Genomic DNA, 19,912 nt, shown 5'->3' with positions numbered 1-19,912 from the left:
TATACAATATACCCTGTATATTTTTAAGATAACAGATGAGCAATAATAGATGCATTGGGTACATGCAGCATTACATGGTGAAAAGAACCCGAGTGCTCCATGTTTTATCTCTCCTGGGAGCACCAGCACCAGGTAGTGACACAGCTTATCATTATCTTGTTTTTAAAAGCTTAAAGGTCAGCGTGGGAATACAGAAAGTATTTCTTTGCTTGCAAGTCAAGCACAATCTGTCTGGGGACAGCAGAACTGGGATTGCAAAGCCCAGGAAAATGTCACGTTTTACAGCACAGCCAGGGCTGTTGCTAAGCAAAGCCTCCAGCACGGATTTTAGACAGGATTTAAACCCTGAGTGCCTAATAAACTGGATGTCTGAGATGAAATTGTATAGCTAACAGACTGTGGTACACACACATGGAGTAAAACACTGATTTCTTCAGTAATGGTACACTAACACTAACAGAGACTGCTGCCACCAGAAAATCTCATTTCTTCTGCAACACGTCACCATATAGTAATTAAAGTAAATTACCTTTCACAGGCACTTTTTTACAGCCATACCAACAATTTCTACTGAGCAGTGCTACATTACATGCTTGCAGAGAGCACATGGAATTCTCTCCTTGCCTTTCTGGTACATGCATCCACCCTCACAGGAATTCTGCTCAGTCCTGGTGACCAGGGGCACACTTGCTTTGTCCAAGGCTGAGACAGAAACCAGGTTCTCAGACAGTTCAATTCTCCTACACTGAACAACTATTGTTGCAATCCAACAGTTGAGTATAAAACAGCTGAGACATGTCACTTTAAATTCTCTTCCCAATACTGGTCCCTTCAGGAAAGCACAAAGGACTCTTCACTGTCAGGTTAGTAGCTGAGCTTTCCATTGGCAATTGGAAGAGCAATGGCTCAGAAAAAGCTGGCTCAGAAGGAAGGCTGGATCAGCAGTGATTGAAATATATATAGAATAGAGGGAACTCTTTTTTCCTTTTAGAAAGTGATCTGGTTATTGATGGAACCCAGCACATCATGGAACACATAAAGGAAATGACACCCCTGGTGACTTCTGCCCTAAGCCAGGACACAAAACTGGAAGAAAATAGAAACCACAGTGCCAATGTGGCTCTCCCAACAGCAAGGATAAGAACTCCTGACAGAAATAGTTCACACCATTTCCAAACACTGGCCTGTGCATCCCCAGGTTTTTAATCTGGGTGTGTTGCTCTGAAACACCATCCTGCTTTCAGAGGGGAGTTCTGCTTTATTTCTTTGTTCATGGAAAAATGTGAATGAGGTTATTCAGAAAAAAAGTAATCAGAGGGGATTTTAAACTGTGGGTATCCTTACCTGGTTGTTGCCAGCTTTTCTCCCTTTTTCCAGTCCCAGAACACAATGGCATGGTTATCATCCAGGCCCACAGATGCCAAACATTTCCCATCAGCTGCACAGAAGCAATACTGAGTGTTAAAGGTGTTAAGGCTTTAGCTGAAAATGTAACAGGCAATGAACCAAAAATCACATTGCAAACTGAATTTCTAATGTGGTATTATAAATGAAGCAAAAAAAACCCCCAAACTAATAGTTTGAGAAATTGGAGTTCAGATCTTTCCCCAAGGCAGACACAAAGCATTCCTATGTGAAAGTACAAGCAAAATAGGGAGGATCAAACAAGGCAATGAATTTCAATTCATAAAGCTCAAGCACTCTAAATTCACGTTGCATTTTATTTGAAATATTTCTGATAGATAATGCTTCTTTTCTTTGCTTGAAATGGTGCAGAGATTTACCAGTGTACGAAATGTTCACAGGCAGGGTGATGAAACTATAAATATGATATAAAATTTTAAGGCTAAAAATAACTGCTGGCTATCTTCACTTTCACTGCAGGAAAGACACAGCAGGACTGATAATGAGAGAAAGGAAAGCCAGAAGAGAAAATCATCCATAATTCAACAGTAGCCAGGCACTCTTGCCACATGTATAAAATAATGATAAACACAACCATCTCTAACAAAGTTTTAGAGACAAACTTCTGTGCTGACATTCTACAAAGTTTATAAAACTAAGCCATGATTATTGCAGCTAATGATAAGATAATTCATAGGGTGCAGGAGGAACTGATCACCTGCCTGGCTTTTTTAGCTGCAGGGTAGAGACTGAACAAGATCAGTGATCTGGGAATGGGCTTCTCACAGAAATGAATGGTGTGAAGGACTCAGCTTGGGCATATTTGACTTCAAGAGGTAAAAGAGAGTCACTGGTGTAAATTACTCCATCAGAACTACTGCAGAGTTCACAGGGCTAAGTTCTTACAGACTTTAATGACTGACCTTACTGGAAGCAAGTCAAGAAGGAGAAGGGGGATTTAAGAATCAGTAAGAAAGAAACAGGTCCAAGTGGAAGAAGCAGAATAAGGTAGGAAGAAATGAAGTTAAAATACAGGACAAGAAAACAAAATCGAGCTTATTTTAAAAATCCTCAAAAACCACAACAATTTAAACTTTAAGCACTTGAAACAGGAGGTTTATGCACTAATATGGACTATACCCTCCAAACAATATCCCAAGGTATAAATGTTAAATTAGCCAGCAGAGGGCACAGCCAAACATTGCAGGAATGAAATGATCCTCTCAGAATCACAGTGTCATGAGAAGGGCTGCACAGGAAGGACCCAGCTTTCAGAAATGGGCAGCAGCTTATGGTTTAGAGAGAGAACTGGGGGGCAAGAGTCAGCTGCTGCACCAACTACAGCCAGAAAAGGTTGGGAGCTCCAGGTTTCTATCTTTAAGCTCCAAATAGTGTGATCTGAACCTAATTTTGAAAGCTCTGTTATTAGGACAATGCAAATGCCCTGCACAGGGCAGTGCAGCCCCTGATCCTGCAGGGAGGTGCACATTTGGTGCAGACACACACAGGCTCAGTCTCTGTCCCTGTCCATGCCAAGAATCCCAGCTAAAGCCAGTTAGGAATGCAGTGTGTGCATTATTCTCAGGAGCAGGTCCTACAGCAACGCTGTAATGTTGAGTGGTTGCTACTTTTTAAAAGACATTCAGTATTTTTTTACAGATTTATGCCCACAGAATATTTGGCCAGTTTATTCTTTACAGGCACATGGGTTCCAAGATCCAGAATATTCCTACTTGGACAGCAATTTACTGGGTGTTAAAAATGCAAACCACAAAGAATTTTCAAGTATAGGAATGTTTGTTCAATTAAGGATCTTATCAAGAAGTTTTTTGACATCTATGCACATTATCTAATACCAGTTAAATCATCCTTATCCATTTTTCTTCCTTCTGGCACTTTATCTCCTTTCAGAGTGAGCTTACAGACCACAGTGGGTCAGCAATTTCACATTTGAATTCCAGCTCTTGGATGAACACCAGGGCTTCTCTCCTGATAATGGAATATGACTGAGTTCCACAGATTTATCTTTGTGGAAGTCAAACTTCTTTTGTATAGTCTTGTCTTACAAATGTGATCTACATCCTAATGAATTCTTACCGCATTTCTGGAGAGCAGAATATGAAATAAGCTATGTTTAATTAAAAAAAAAATCAGATCAAGTAGAGGATAGTTCAGATAAAGTAATCTCTTAATTTTTTTTTTAACAGAAGAAGTGAGAATGAATTTTCAAGCCCTTTTATGAAGATACAGAAGTATTTAAGTCCCCACCATATGGATGATATTCTTCAGTGCTGCACACAGGAATTATCCCTTGAAAACTGAGACAGCTTAGGGCAGCCAGCTTGGAAAGACAAGTGGGAGAGACAGCAGACAACTGTTTGTCATATTTACTTCTTCTGTAAACTCACTGAAAAATGTGGCAATTGTTAGCAAATGCAAAGAATTGGATGAGCGCAGAGGTGACATTTCCAACTCATTCATATGCTTTGAGTCACCATCCTGCCTGCTTGGAAATTCTCACACCACCGTGTAGACAGTGACCAGAATTCCAACTGCACCCTTGGTATTATTTACTAGACACCACCAAAATCAATCACTGACCAAGTGACCAAAGGCCCTCGACTGATTTCACTACACACACTGTTTTTATCCCAAGTCAGCAAGCTTCCATGTAAAATTGGTTCTGGCTGCAATTTTACACCTCTTTGAATTAACATTGCCTCACAAGGATTGCTTTTAAATTACTCATTTAGATAAACATAGGCTGTGGCTCACCTGAAAAATCCAGTGCACACACTCCTCTCTGGTGCTGGCCTTTGAGCAATGATAAACATTTCAGGGTCTGGGTGTCCCAAACATGGATAGCAGCATCTCTTCCAACCTAGATCAGAGGGTTAATTGGGCTCTCTGCCCACAGAAGTTCAAAGCACAGCAATAACAGTAATTAGCATTATCATATCTTTAAAACCCTACAGAGGTTTGTAATTTACCCTATTTTATCTTTTTCAAGATTTATTTTCTCATTCAGAGAAATATCAGTGGGTGGTCTTTAAAACTATCAGTATTCATGGCATCATTTATCCTGATGTCTTGAATATGTACACACTGAATACATCATATTCAGTACCAGATATCAGGAAAGTGCCCATCAGCTTTTATCTGAGCAAGGCTGTTGAAAGCTCCTACAGCACAAAAATACTGCAACTGAGTCATGGAAGTCCAAAACCTTCTAGGAAGGACATAAAATACAGCTGCTGAGTTTTACATGAGAGATTAAAAGTAAATATAAGACTTTTGAAGGCCATAGCACAAGACTGGCAGTGTTTATGTTATATAGGAATGGTTTCATAATCACCTCCAACAGTTTCAGCAGGGGAATAGGAAACAACATTCAGTTTGCCCGGATATAGGAGGAAACAATCCATGTGAGGAAAAAGAGAATGGCATTTTTTCCAATTCTATACAAGACCATTATTGCTATCACTTTGAACTCCCCACCTGCCCAGTAGCCACATAGTCCTTGATGGGGTGGATGCTGAGGCTGAGGATGTCGTCGTCATGGCCGAGGTAGAGGCGCTGCGAGTGCTGCTGCCGGTTGTAGACGACGGCCACAGCAGCGATGTGATAAACCACCTCCCCTGCCTGGGTGTAGAACAGGTTGTTCCTGCAGTCATAGCCCCTGTACCTGCAGCAAGCACCAAATGAACACCTGGCTGCAGGAGATGTGATAAACCACCTCCCCTGCCTGGGTGTAGAACAGGTTCTTCCTGCAGTCACAGCCACTGTACCTGCAGCAGACACCGAACACCTCACGGCTGCCCCACAGCTACAAATCCTTTGTGTGTTAAAGGACAGGAGTCCTGAGGGGACAGCTCGAGCTCAGAAGTATCACAGACACTGCTCCCACCAAGAGCAGGGATTAAGGGATCTTCTCAAGGGTTACTTTACACTCAATTCCTAAATCAGCACTGATTTCACAAAAAGGCTGTATCTTTTACATAGAATTGTGTCCAGGTAAGCTCCACGAGGAATTGGATTGGAGCAGAAATCCATCAGGCATTTGAACAAATCACAGTTTCACAAGCAATTAACAGAGACTCCAGGAAACATCAGGCGTAGTGAGTAACAAGTACAAAATGTAATTTCATAAAACTCAACACTGATGTATTATTTATGAGTGCTTCCCCTGTTCCTTAGCAAAGAGAATCATGGAATGGTCTGTGCTGGAAGAGACCTTATGGATCACCCAGCTCCACCTCCTGCCATAGGCAGAGACATCTCCCACTGCACCAGGCTGCTCAGAGCTCCACCCAGCCTGAAATACAGCTGAAAATAGAAAATCTGTATCTGATATTCTAAGAATTACCCCAATAACAATGACAAACAAATTAATTGTGGGTAAGCATCAAAAATGCATTGCTTATGCTCTGGTAAGAGTTGTTAGAGCACCCCAGCAATGTTAACCATTCAGAAATAGCAAATATTATTTGATGTTACTCTACCCATGTATAAACTGCAGCTTCAAGCTGTCCTCAGGCGCTCTCTCTCTCTTAAGGAAGGGCACAGAATGGTTTTTCTCTTTACTTTGCTGTTTCAGCTGAGGTAGGTCTTCTTTGTAAACCTAAAGAAGAATTGCTAATGTTAACTGCACATTTCTGGTTTTCTGAATATTTGTATATGTGAGTGAAAGTGGCTTTAAGCATGAAATGTAATATATGCTAATGTGATGTAGAGTGGTTACAATGCAGAGGCAGGCACTATTGTCCCCAGCCTTCAGATGATAATAAATGTTCCCTGAACAATGAATTCTCCTGGTCTGAGTGGCCCAGAACAGCAATCTGGAGCAGCAGCAGAGTGCATTCTTTCTAGAAGATTCCAGTGTCACTTAGTGAAAAGCAATGCAAATGGTGACTGGGAGTGTCCAGGTGTTTTTTTAATTTCATCTGTGCTGCAGTGTCCAAGCTCAAAGCTGAGCAAGAACTGCTTCTATCTCAGGATTATGGTGAAATACACCGGAACCAAAAGCACTTCAGTGATCTGCCAACATGTCCACAACCCCAAAGTATAATTACAGATCTATAAAGACACAAAATACTTTCTATTTAAACACTTTAGAAATGCTAAAACTCTGTGGAGATACTAAAAGTGTTTGAGGCATTCCCAAACAAAATCCATCTCAATGCTGAAATGTAGCTTTAGTGTCTGTTTTCTATGCCTATATTTCTTGGACAAATGGACAATGAAATTGCCACTCCCACAGAAATCTACCTGACTTCCAAGAAGCAACACTGGATTTTTGGAAGAAAGAAAAAGACAGAAACAAACTCAGTGAAACAAAATACTGGGGCATCATGTTCTGATGCATCTCAAAATGTAGAATCCTCTCTGCTGCTTCAGCCATATTATTAAAAAGAAAAAAACCCAAACCAAACCCCAATTCTCAAAATAAGATGCATGTTTTTATTTCCCTGTGCTTTTGTCAATTATTTCCTTTAACAAAATGCCAAATGCAGCTTCTGCTTGGGGCTGTCTCACATTTTCCATGAGAGATGCTATTTTAAAGATGCTCCTGGTTTTCCATGCATTAACCTGCTTGGAATATTGCTCTTGAACTGCCTGCAATGATAATGTCACTTGTAGTTTTTAAACCCAGATGTCCTTTTTGACACACAGACAGTGTGAAGGAGGATGATGACTGATTTGAATACAGATGGAAAATCAGGACAAGGAGGGAAGGAGGAGAATGACCAGCACTCCAGTGAAACTGGGAGTGAATGGAAGGGAAGGGAGAGAATTTGGCAAAATCTCTTTCATTTGTCATTCTTGACTGATCTCTGTAATAAACAGGTGAAAGAAGCTGTTGGCAGAAGGACCTATGCAATTTATTGTAGTCTAGAAAGTGAGGTGAAAAGATAAAGGATGCCCTTGCCTAAAGCCTGCAATGTTAGAGATGAACTTCCCACATCCCAGAAAGCATTCAATCCCTTAAATCAACATGAACCAACTTGTTCTGTGATTTCCCCCCTTAATACAAGATCCCAGTCCTGCTCTGAGGAATTTCTGACCTTCCCCCATTGCAGCTGAGAGCTCACAAGGGGCCAGGCAACACTCAGCTCTCAATGACAACAGCTCCTGGAACCAGGTTCACTTGTAAACAGAGTCCAAATCACAGAGTGGTTTGGCTTGGGAGGGACCTTAAAGATCACCTTCTAACCCCCAAACACTTTTAAATTCTTTTCTCCAAACCCTTTCCAAATCTCATCTGCAGCTCAAGGGTTTATGTAGATTGGTTGCATAATCAGCTGAATTCCATCAAAATAACTGAGAGCAGCCCATGAGTCAGCAGTAAACTTCCTCTCTTTGCTGAACACTGATGGGAACTTGCCAGGTAATTGGCCCTGGGAGTTATTTCACACTCACCTGGCGATCATAGTTGATTTGAGCTTCCTGCTCAATGTCAGAATCCAACTCTGGCACGTCAGATAAATCTGAATCTGATTCCTCACTGTAGGAATCAACACCACCCTCTGCTTTAAAAACAAAAAATTAAAAATCTATATATTGAACACATAAAATCACAGGAAAATAGTATGTGACATTTTTATATAATTTAGACTATGGGCAAAGCAGTATTCAAGAAATCTGGAAGCTCAAGCAGCTTGTAAAAGTCATGGGGGCTGACTGAATGTGTCAGGCTTCATTTCTGTCTCTCCTGTTTCCCTGCCCGGGGCAGGAAGGTGGCAGAAAGAAGCAAAATCACTGAGCAGCTTCTGGTACAGTTCCAGCATCAGAGAATTCTGCTTTCAAAACAGGGTCTGGAGAGCAGACACACAGAAATGACAAATAAAAGTGTTCACTGATCATTCTTTGTGCTTAAAATATTTGCTGTAATTTAGATAATTTACCAAATTGTGCATGTACAGAGTGAAATTTTGCCCTTCTGCTGCAGGGAATCCCAATTTTAGCAACCACCATGACACAGTTCATGTGGCTTTGGTAGGATATTATAAAAATGATGACTATAACAAGAAAAATATCTGAAGTACAGCTACTGCATAAAGATGAGAAATTTGTTGTGAGATACGTGAGATTGCATTGAAAACTAAAATTAGACAATTAAATGTGTAGTGCGACTTCTGAATGCAAGTTAGATGGCTAAGGTTGAAAATTTAATTATCCAGTCCCTCTAAATGTCTTCTTTCACATACTTTGAGGAATGCTGTTTTTATGTATTCCCAAACACAAATATTGCAGACTGCAGCAGCTTTTAATGTGGCCCAAAGCAAGGCTTGTCTTTGACAGCTTCAATGTCCCAAACATGCTGAGTATATGCAATTCCAAAGAATTATCACTTTTTTCTTCCTGTTAAATCAATAAGAGCTCTTCCAGCAGTGCTGCATTCTGTGCTGATATAATTTAACAAATACTTGAACAGAGATGATGTTTACCTTGTGGGGAGGCTTCCAGGATGCCATTGGTTATCCCTTCTGGAACAAACCTCCACTGAAAAACAGAGTGATCAGCACCTCCTGTGCTCAAAACCCACTGGAAATCGTGGGACCAGCGCACATTGGTGACATGGGCTGAGTGGCCAACGTATTTCCTGAATTTAGCTCCTGAAAACAACAGGAGAACTGCTGGTATGTAAGGGGAAAAATTAACCTTGTAACTAATGAAGTTAGGTTGGGAATAGAAACATACATTTGTGAAATCTGAAAACCAAAAAATACTCAAATGCTTCATTTGATATGGTGATACAAAAGTAATTGTGATATAAAAATAAGGCATAAAATAATATGGGCAATATCTTCAGTTGCCAGAAAAGTACTTCAGTCTTGGCAGGAAGTACCAGACACACACAAGGTTTAATTTTCACCTTTCTGGCCATGAGTGCCAGTGTGAACTCAGCACATGCATTCCCTTTTTCCTAAAACACAAATTTTGAAAATACACTGAGATGTGATACCAAATTAAACACTGAAGCTCACAGAAAGGCAAAAGGCTGTTTGATTTGGATTGCTGGCTTTATGCTTGGCACAGTGCAAATCCTGAGGAAGCAGCCATACATTCTCAACACTTCTGAAAACAGCTACAGAGAGAGGGTTAAAGTCTGCTCTCTGTATCCATTAATACTCACAGGAATTGTGCACACACTAATTGAATTTTACACCAGAATGAGAAGCCACCATTAGAAAATACTCTGAGATACAGTATTGAGGTAAATCTTGCATTTTTCAGCCATACAAAATTCCATCCTACCTTTCTTTAGGCACGGAAATCTGAATAATTTCACCAGGCCAAAGTCATCACCAGTCACCAGCACGGAGCTGTTGTAATTCCCATCCACAGAGTTGACATCTGTGATGTTTGTGTATTTTGGCCAAATTCCACTCACTTCAGCTCCTATCACACAGGTCCACGAGGCCCAGTGAATTCCTTTGATCTCATCTTTGCTCGTTAGATGTTTCCCAGCTGAAAATGTGCAGGTGAATAACCAATATCATCATCTGCTTTTTAGAAACTCTGTTTCTTTTCATCATATTTATCTGTGTGTTCTAGTTGTAATTAATTTTTAACCTCAATTAATAAGAGTCACAATCTTCCTTTAAATTACTATAATCTCTCATTTGTAGTGTTTGAGGACAGCACACATCTGAGGAGTTCTAATGCAGCTGCATTAGAAATAATTAGAATACTAATGAGAATTAGTATGCTAATTAGGATTGGCATGATAAAAACATACAAAAGTGGAAAAACTTCATAATTCCAAATCTACCAAAGAAATGCCTTCAGTAGGAAGTACTGTGAAAAGCATGAGTTCCTAGAATGCTTTCAAGTGCTAGAAGGTTAATAATACACAATTTTAAATCATGCTCATGTGCTAGTAGGAGTTTTTCATCCACATTAAGTCCCTGAAATGTGAGCATTTGGTCAGTCAGCCATTCTGTACTGGTACTTTTTACTTACAGAGGCTGTTTTAGAGTTGATTGAAGGCTGCCAAACTAGCTCAAAAGAGCCTAAATTTTTATTTCTGAAGCTCCCTTCTGAAAAAGTTTCCTCTAAATATTAGAAAATATTCTCAAATAAGAGTGAGAATAAGTCAATTAGTTATCAGTGTTGTTTCTACCAACAAGCTTCTACATTGAGAACCTCAGCAAATCGAGCTGACTCAAACAGTTCTCCTATTTTTAGTTACATTCCTAAAAACATTCTGATCACTAACAGGAATCATTCATCAAGGAAGGACAATAGGGACAGAGGGGCTTTGGTAGTTACCTAAGAGTGAGTCAAGCTGTAAAAGTTGCTATGAAAAAAAATGTAATGTACACAGCAGAGATAGCTTTTCCTTAAAGCTGAAGATATTGAAAAAACGAGCAGTGGGTATTTCTCTATGTTCCAGTCAGAAAACTCCACTTTCACTTGTAATATTTGTATCATATTTGTGGTGTTCTCTTCAACCAAAATCAAAATTTAATTGCTGTAAACTTACAGGGCATCTTGTAGAAGAGCCTCTCTCCAGCACCATCGTTGGTCTGCAGGAACTTGCTGTCCACAGACCAGTCAATGTGGGTGATGAAACTGGAGGATTTGTTGCATTCCCCAATCTTTTTGTATCTCTGGGCCACGGCGTAGATGTCCACGGGCCCATCATTGGAGCCCACAGCCAGGTAGGAGCCATCAGGGGAAAACTTCATCTCATGGATCACCTCCTTGCGGTCCTTGATGTGAACCACCTCGGTCATGTCCCTGCAGGGCCACAGGGGACAGTGACAGCTGCACACCCAGCAATTTGCAAGCCACAGATAACATAGATGCACTGAATAATTTGGACAGCAGAAATTAAATTTCACCTGAAATATCCTTTTTTTTTTTCATGGATAACTTCCTGTTGCTTCATTGCTTGTAAGCATTTTTTAAGCAGCAGACAGAAACCACTCTGCCTTTCCAGAATGTTCCTCATTCTCTCCACTTGCTCTAATGAAGTACTGCTAGTACTTCAGTACTTTACTGAAATACATTTTGTAAGTGTATCTTTTAAACCCTGACACCCAGTACTGCTAAAAGCAGGGTCCTGAAAGGAAAAGCATTGATTTTAAGCATTTTTTAAGCAGAGACAGAAACCACTCTGACTGTCCACAGTGTTCCTCATTCTCTTCACCTGCTCTAATGAAGTACTGCTAGCAACATCCAACCCCAGTTTATTGAGATACATTTCCTAAGTTTATCTTTTAAATCCTGACACACAGCACTATTAAAAGCAGGGTCCTGAAAGGAGAAGCATTCCTAACCCAAGACAGAGATTTCCAGGAGGCATCAGACAAATTAACAAGGACACGATTACTGGGAGACAAAGATGATTAACTTCTTTAGAAAAATAGTCATTGGGAAGGCTTTTAAATTAACATGAACAGCTCATTTAAGTTTTGTTAAAGTCATTCAAGCAGAGCATTATAGGGATTTTCCCAGGTTTTTCCTTCCTATCAGTTTGGAGTTCCAAGTATTTTAAGCATATGTTTGGCAAACATAAGGAGAACAGTCAGGAGGGGGTAAACTCTTCCAGGTATCAATTAAAACAGCTGTTGTGTTTTGAAATCACACTGGAGGTTTGGCTATTTCACTCTAATTTTGTTTAAGGTTTTATCATTTAAGGTTTTACCTGCTTTTGTGTGCCCTCCATAACAGCATTTCAGACAGAAAATGCTCAAGATGCAGCCATGTAGAAAAAGGCTTTCCACTTACACAAAAAGCAGAATTCAGGTTTATCTTGAAAATACTTACAAATGTCTTTTGATCACCAATTATTTTGCCTGGTATGTGTATGACAGGAACTAAACCATCAGTGAAGAAGATCCCTCTCCAAACTATGCTTTCTCTTTTATGCATTTTTCTTCTCACTAAATACCTGTATAACTTCAGACTACAGGAAAAGAGCCAAACTTGAAAATCTTAAATTTTATCAACATTACTCCTAAGAACCAATATTTTGAAATTTATTAAAGCATAGATTTTCTCCTCTTTGCCAAACTGCCACCTTTCAAAAGGGATACGGATGCATCTGCAATCATTATTTCTTTTTCCTCTGATAAGATACCCCGTGTTTTTTCATCTTACCTGACTCTGAGGACGATGAAGGAGCCATCCTTCATCCCAAGTGCCAGCTGGGATCCGTCAGGACTGAAGGACACGCTCCGTACGGCCTCTTCCATATTGCAGCGAGCGATCAAGGCATGGTCAGCAAGGCTCCACAACCTGCCCCAAAGGGAAGGGAAAGCAGGAGGAGGCTTTTCCTGACTGCCCAGGATTTGGGTGTCTTCAAGAGGAACCCCAAAGGTCTAACTCAGCTGGGAAAATCACTTGCACACACCCCTTGAGTTAATATTGTGTAAAGGATTGAGCTCCTTTCAACCTGAACACAACTGTGGTAGAAGAAAACAGAGTGAGGCTCAATTACATTATCATTTGGTGTTATTTCCAGACTTCACTTATTTGACTGAATTCCCCAAAGTGAATAATAAAAATGAAGCTTCTGTGGACAGGAAGGGTCAATGCAGCTCAGAGTGAAATTTTCACTGAATGCAACACTCAGGGAACACCAACATTCCAACCACAGGGAAGACTTTCTTGTCCTAACTCTGAACGAGCTTAGGAGACAAAACTGCATGCTGATTCCCTCATTCAATCAATGCAATTAAAAAGAATCAACCAGTAAATTATGTCCTAAGATAAAGGCAAATAATGCCCCTATATTTTTCTGAAGGAATAGAAGGAGCTTCCCAAATCACTACAGGTTTACCCATCAGATCTCAGTAGTCTGCAAGACTTAGAAATTTAAAGAACAATTGAAATAATGGGGAAAAATGCATATAAGACCTCTCTCAGGGTAGAGAAATTAAGTCAACAGTACCCAACTGTGGTGGTGTTCACAGGGGTCCCAGCACAAGGGAAGAGATGAGAATCTTGACTCCATGTTTCAGAAGGCTGATTTATTAGTTTATGATATATATTGTATTAAAAGAAAATTATATACTAAAACTATACTAAAAGAATAGAAGAAAGGATTTCATCAGAAAGCTTGAAAGGAATAGAAAGGAATGGAATGATAATAAAATCTTGTGACTGACCAGAGAGTCTGAGCCAGCTGACTGTGATTGGCCATTAATTAGAAATAACCACATGAGACCAATCCCAGATGCACCTGTTGCATTCCACAGCAGCAGATAACCATTGGTTACAGTTTGTTCCTGAGGCCTCTCAGCTTCTCAGGAGGAAAAATCTAACAAAAGGATTTTTCATAAAATGTGTCTGTGACACCCAACTATCTTTGTTTTGAGGATAGAGTCATCAATGTAATGCACTGATTACATCCTCAGTAAAATATGTGGATTATGAACCAGCAGATGTGACTATGTGCTAAACTGGAGAAAAGAACAATTTGTGCAAGAACTGTAACATGACACTGGATGGAGTTGTAGAGGAAATCTGGCCAGAAAGGAACCCCCCAGGCTGGATGGGAGATCCTACTGTGAGTTACAGTAAAAGGTCTGGAACAGTAACAATTCCTGTTTTTACTGAAGGCACTGGCACCAAGGATGTGGATGCCACTGAGCTCAGCTCTGCACAGGGAGCTGGGAGGCACTGGGAGCACAAGAGGCTCCAAAGGAGAAGTTCTGTTCTTGGCACTGGAATAAACAGCATAAACACAACTTGGATGGAGCCTGAAAAGAAGGTGGAAAATAAATGAATGTGGGACATTAAAACTGTTTTCAAAGACAAACATGAAGTAGGATCAAGAATCTTGCAGTCTCACAAGGCAGAAGCTGTGATCCTAATATAACAAGGAATGAACCAGGAAGGCTTTGGAAAGATTTTGAAGAAAACACTAGGATACAACTGTTGCTCCAAAATGTTGCTTCCATGTAAGTCAGTCCAGTACTCTGGAAGCCTAATTGCAAAACATGAGAGTTTATTTAATAAATGAAATAAATAATTCTCTATGCCTTTAGAGAATGCCAATTTTCCCCTGTTCCTGTGATAAGAGATAGGGAAGAGGCAGCTTTCCTAGTTGAGATGGTTTGCTTTGGAAATTTAAAATGTTAGAAACCTATATTTGGCTAGAGACTTCTCTCATCTGGGTTAGGGAAAAATACAGTAAATCCACTTCCCATTCAGACATCCCAGACACAAGAATACCATCTGACTCACTAAATACTTTTATTTCTAAACCAATTTAGATTTCTATTACATACCCACACTTTGAAAAAAAGTGTGATAATAAAATATTAAGAAAATTTACCCAATGAAGGGCAATACAGAAACATCCCTGTGGATGCAATTCAAATATTACAGAAAAATGGTAGGAAAATCCTTTTGTGTACCTTTTTATCTTAATGAAAGTATTTATACATTTCACTGGAATTCCTCACACGAAGCCATAGTCTACAAAAAAATCCCAGTAGCACTCAAATGCCACCCTCTCTAGTGCCCAAACAGCTCAAAGATGTGTGATGTCAGGCACTAAAATCCCTGCACATTTGAGAGAAAGGCATCAGGGATATCAGAACTGCTCCAACAGAGATAAGAGTGATAAGAGCAGCATTAATCAAGGTTTGATGTGCACACAGATCCTGCGGTGCTTCCTGGAGAGGCACGAGCTGGGTCAGGCTCTGAGTCAGCAGCACTTTGTCCAGCTCCAGAGCTGAATTACTCTGCCCACCAAGGGATGAGCTCAAGACAAGAAATCCCATCTTAGTGGGGCTTATTGGCTTGAGGGCAGTGCAATGCTAATCCCAGCTCTGCAGCCCTTCCTCCAGACCTGACCTGCCCCCTGCCAGGACACTTGTGCCTGGCTGTAACACTGGGCAGGCAAACCCCAGCAGAGGAGACCACTCATGCATTGCACAAACTGAGAGAAATAATCCTCCTGTGGCAAGCAGGGAGAAAACACAACTGTGGGGAACAACTGCCAGTTCTGTGGGGTTCCCACTTGAATTTTAATTGGGGTTAGAATGAGATGAGGGATGGCAAGGATAGGAAACCACTGCAAGTGAAAAGACTGAAAGGGAAGAAAAAAGAGATCCCAGCTGGGCAGCAAGCCTCAAGGCAGAGGTGAATCATAATGTGCAATCTGAAGGAGTAGGAATCAGAAGTTGGGTGTATGGTAGGAGATGGATTTTTGGCACACAGGAAAAGCCCCATCTCTTTAACCACAGGTAAATAATCAGTTCCACTGGGCAGAGTCCATGCTCAGGTGAGAACACACAGCAGCTCTGTGGGTGTGGACACAGGAAGAGTCTGAGCTGGACCCCCAAACTCTACAGCCAGGAGAGCGGCTTAACTAAACACAGTAAAATGCCTTTTTTCCCCCCAGAGGCTTATCAACATGCCAGCCTTTAACACAGACAGGAAAAGGAGCATCCTTGATTTTGTGACAATGTCCACAAATATGAAGACAAAATTTAAAAATGCTGCTGCAAAGCCTGAAGACACAAGTGGAGTAACTAAACACAGGATCACAGAATATCCTGAGTTGCAAGGGACCCATCAGGATCACCAGTCCAGCTCCTGGCCCTACACAGACACCCCAATAATCCCCCCCTGTGCATCCCTGGGGGCTTTGTCCAAACAATCCTGGAGCTCTGGCAGCCTCGGGGCTGTGACCATTTCCTGGGGAGCCTGGGCAGTGCCCCACCACCTCGGGGAAAGAACCTGTCCCTAATATTGATTCTAAACCTCCCCTGACTCAGCTCCAGCTGTTCCCTTGGGTCTTGTCACTGGTCACAGACAGAAGTGATCAGTGCCTGCCCCTCCACTTCCCCTTATGACATCAGAGCATTTTCATTAATCTCATTTTCTGGCATTTTAACTGAATTAGTTTTAGATCAGATTTCCTAAACACTCAAGGCTGAGGCAAATAGCTTCTGAGTAAAACACTGGCCAAACTATTTAGGCTTTATGCTTGTTGCTTGATATTACCAGAAGAGAAATATGATGTGACCATTTCCCATTTAGATCCCCTGTACACAGCAGGACTTAATCAATAATACAAGCAGAAGATATAAATCCAACACATTTTGAACATAAATTCGGATTATTTTTACATGATGTGCAGCACTCAAACTGAAGAGAAAAATCAAAGTTACTAAGAAAAATACGGGGGTGGGGGGGTGTGGATGCCATGGGACAGAGAGAGAGAAATGGCAAGCGTTTCTCACAGCGGCTTGTGAGAAATTTTAGGGAGTTGGAAAGAAGTGATAACTCTTTGAGTACAAATAATTTGCAGGTGGTGTTTTTCTACTTCGTTTCTCTGTTCCTCTCAAGGACAGTGTGTGAGGAAGATGTTTTTGTTGGTTATCCAATAGAATAGAACCTATCATACCACTCTATAAAAACCACGTGGTTCTTTTGAATAAAGCCTTCTTTGCCTTTTCTACGATCCTGCCTCTCGCCTGTTCCTGCCTCAGTCTCGGAACAACAGTGACAGGGGGTGGATATTGTTTAACAGAGTCTTACCATAAGGCCAGCCAGTCAAATGAATCCATTACAACTTAGGGTGCATGTGCAGTAATGAAATGAAGAAAGCGAGTGCAGCCTTACCGCACGGAGCGATCGTCGCTGCCGGTGACCGCCAGAGGCTTCTTGGGGTGCACGGCCAGGGCCCAGAGCTCTCCCTCGCAGTGGCCCTGCATGATCAGCATGGGCTTGTCCCTCTCCCTCACCAGCACCTCGAAGATCTCGCTGTCCTGAGTCCCTGCCAGGAGCCTGTCGGCTTTCCAGCACACGCTGCGGATGGACAGGCCTGGGGGCACAGCGGGAGCTGCCCTCAGTGCCAGCTGTGCCAGGGGGGCACAGCCAACACTGCTGGAATCCCAGATGTGAAATACAAAGCTGTGTTTCGTGTCAGGTACATACAGGCAATGTGTGTATTTGTGATTGTGATATGTGTGGAAACCGACCATGGGACAGTTATAAAGACAAATTCTAATAATAACTGAAGAATGTAAAGCATGGAAGAAGGCCTTTGACCCTATCTTTTGCTCACAATTAACCTTAGTTGATTAGGAGCATTGGAATTAAAGCATTAAGGATGTTGCTCTTTGCTTGTAGCTAAGCCTTAAAGAGTTCTGCAATAATAACCTTTTGAAGTATAATTTTAGAATATTGCTTGTACCCTTGAAACTACAGCTTTGGAATATCAATAAAGGAAACGTGCTTATCTCATGAGAAAAACAGCTTGAGAAAGGAAGATGAACATCAACTCAAGGATTTATAGTTTTGACCAAGGGAAGCTGGACATCACTGTTAGGAGATTTATAGTCCTTGCAATTAAAAGGTGGACCCACATCTGGGGAGCTGGACTTCACCAGATGGGATTCATCTTCCTTCTTTCAGAAACCAGACCACCACCATCTGGGGATACTCCTTTTGGGATACATCCTGAGAAAAACTAAATCACAATAGTGTACAGAACTGTGACGTGAAAAATGCGGAATAAAAACTGCTGATGAGTAAATATTGGGAATAGAAACTGCTGAGAAAGCTGATGAGTACCCCTATAAATACCTGTAAGCCTCAACTATGGGTGTGCAGCTGGAGGGAAAACTTCCCCCACTGTACCCAGCGCTGTATTGCTCATACTTTGCCATATCAATTAATAAATTGATTGCTGCTTGAATATTGGCCTAGTCAAGCTTCTTATTTATAACACAGAGGTCATTCCCAGATGACATCTTGGGCACTGGGGTCACACAGAACATCCCAGCTGATTCAAAGCTCAAGGTAGATCTGTCAGATTTTCTCCATTTGGCACACAGAGAAAGCTCAATCCTAGGAAAACGTGCTTGCTGCACACCTTGGGAATTTAAAAACCAGCTTCATTTCACAGGATTTAAAGATCTAAATTTTATATTAGTTGTGAAAAATGCATATTTTATGAGTGGCTTTTTGCAAATATTAAAATGAATATTATATGCGTTGTGTTAGAAAGTAATGATGTATTAATTCTCTTAAGTAGGGTGTTAAATATAGTTTAGGTTATAACAAAATGTTAAAATAGAAACTTTGCTATGTAGGATCCTTTTTTTCTAAAGAAAGAACTTGCACTGAGATAGCAGCCACAGGACACCTAAATCTTTCAGAGAAAGGGAATTTATTGCTCCATTATCAGAAGAAATGAACTTCTTCCTGCCTCACTGGGGCAGGATGATGCCATCAGGATTCAGAGGAAGAAGCTGACACTGCCCAGACAGAATCCTGTGTTTGAATGGAATTTATGCATCATGTATGAGGTGTATGAATATGCAACAGGCTGTTGCTTTAAGGGTTAATCCTCTGTTAACGTGGGTTGGGTCCTTTTTCGGGCTTGTGCTGCCCAGAAAAAGGTACCTGGACATCCACAATCTTTGTCTCTATTGTCTCATATTGTCCTAATTCAAATTGTCCAAATTGTTATTACTCTAAAAGTATTACTATTTTTATAACCATTTTATTACTATTAAACTTTTAAAATCTTAAAAACAAGTGACTGGTGTTTTTCACATTAGTCAAGGGGTTCCTGTGACTGAAGCTGGTTTATTCCTTTTTCCAGTGCTTTACTTTTTTGCACACTCAAATAAAATTTTAATGGTGAATTTAAATGGCTTGTGCCCATTTATCACACTTCTCTACTTTAATCAAAATAGATTATTAAAAAAAAGACATTCCTCCTCCCCAAACCCAAACCAATAGAATTTTGCTTTGTATAACTTCAAAAGAACTTGATCTTATTCCACAAATTTGATCCCTACTTTGCAGCTGGAATTTTACCAACCACAAGCTCAAAAACACCATCTCAGCAGGCTGATCAATTTGGTAGTACCCTCTGGTCAATTGCTTGCAGGGTTTGTATTTTCTGTTCCAGTACATGAAAAAAGTTTGGATAATAGATCTGGATGCTGTGAGATGTGAATGAATTAAAAAATCCATTTGTCATGCAGTCAAGGTCACCCACATCATCATTTTCACATTTTTTGGAACCAAATACATAATGCAGTGAAATATTGGTCACATAAATAAAATATTCTCATCTCCTGAGAAAGTTAAATTAATCCTAATTTATTTTCCTGTCCACTTCCAACAGCTTTTAATTTTTCTAATGCCATTTTATGACTTAGCTAAATTCATACTGAAGTTCTGACATTCATCTTGGTACATACCAGTGACCACACCAATGGAATTCCGATTGGAATTTGGTGGAAGATGGACATTGTTAGAATACAAACATTGATTTAGAATACAAACAAACCTTTGGATGTGGGAAAGGCAATGTTCTCTGTGAACACATTGCACCTGAAGAAAGATTATCTGCTCTCAGGGTTTGTTTGACAGACAATGCCTTTGCAAAATGCTTTGGAACAATAACTGGAAGGGAGGGACAGAAGCTCCCAGGTAAGCATTAAGGCTCCACCACTGCTCGAGGCTTCAGATGCGCTTAAATTCATCAGTGCCAATGACAACTGAAAGTGAAACCCCA

At 40.7% G+C, this 19,912-nt stretch overlaps 1 protein-coding gene across 8 annotated transcripts in view; it reads right to left on the bottom strand.

Moving 5' to 3' along the window:
* The window catches only part of EML6 (EMAP like 6), a 97,506-nt gene that overhangs the window by 33,544 nt on the left and 44,050 nt on the right, over positions 1-19,912 (bottom strand). For 6 of the 8 annotated variants that reach the window (XM_077176212.1, XM_077176213.1, XM_077176215.1 and 3 more), the window contains exons 8-17: positions 16,999-17,200; positions 12,517-12,654; positions 10,895-11,151; positions 9,664-9,876; positions 8,853-9,020; positions 7,825-7,934; positions 5,907-6,025; positions 4,903-5,089; positions 4,180-4,285; positions 1,345-1,438 (exon numbers count right to left, since the gene is read on the bottom strand). In XM_077176212.1, coding sequence (XP_077032327.1) covers positions 1,345-1,438; positions 4,180-4,285; positions 4,903-5,089; positions 5,907-6,025; positions 7,825-7,934; positions 8,853-9,020; positions 9,664-9,876; positions 10,895-11,151; positions 12,517-12,654; positions 16,999-17,200 — 1,594 coding nt within the window. The remainder of the gene's footprint in view (positions 1-1,344; positions 1,439-4,179; positions 4,286-4,902; positions 5,090-5,906; positions 6,026-7,824; positions 7,935-8,852; positions 9,021-9,663; positions 9,877-10,894; positions 11,152-12,516; positions 12,655-16,998; positions 17,201-19,912) is intronic. The other 2 variants (XM_077176214.1, XM_077176217.1) reach the window with 1 other exon arrangement.

This window comes from Agelaius phoeniceus, chromosome 3 (genome assembly GCF_051311805.1).
Source record: "Agelaius phoeniceus isolate bAgePho1 chromosome 3, bAgePho1.hap1, whole genome shotgun sequence".
Classification (NCBI taxonomy): domain Eukaryota; kingdom Metazoa; phylum Chordata; class Aves; order Passeriformes; family Icteridae; genus Agelaius; species Agelaius phoeniceus.
This window is presented reverse-complemented; position numbering and strand designations above follow the sequence as displayed.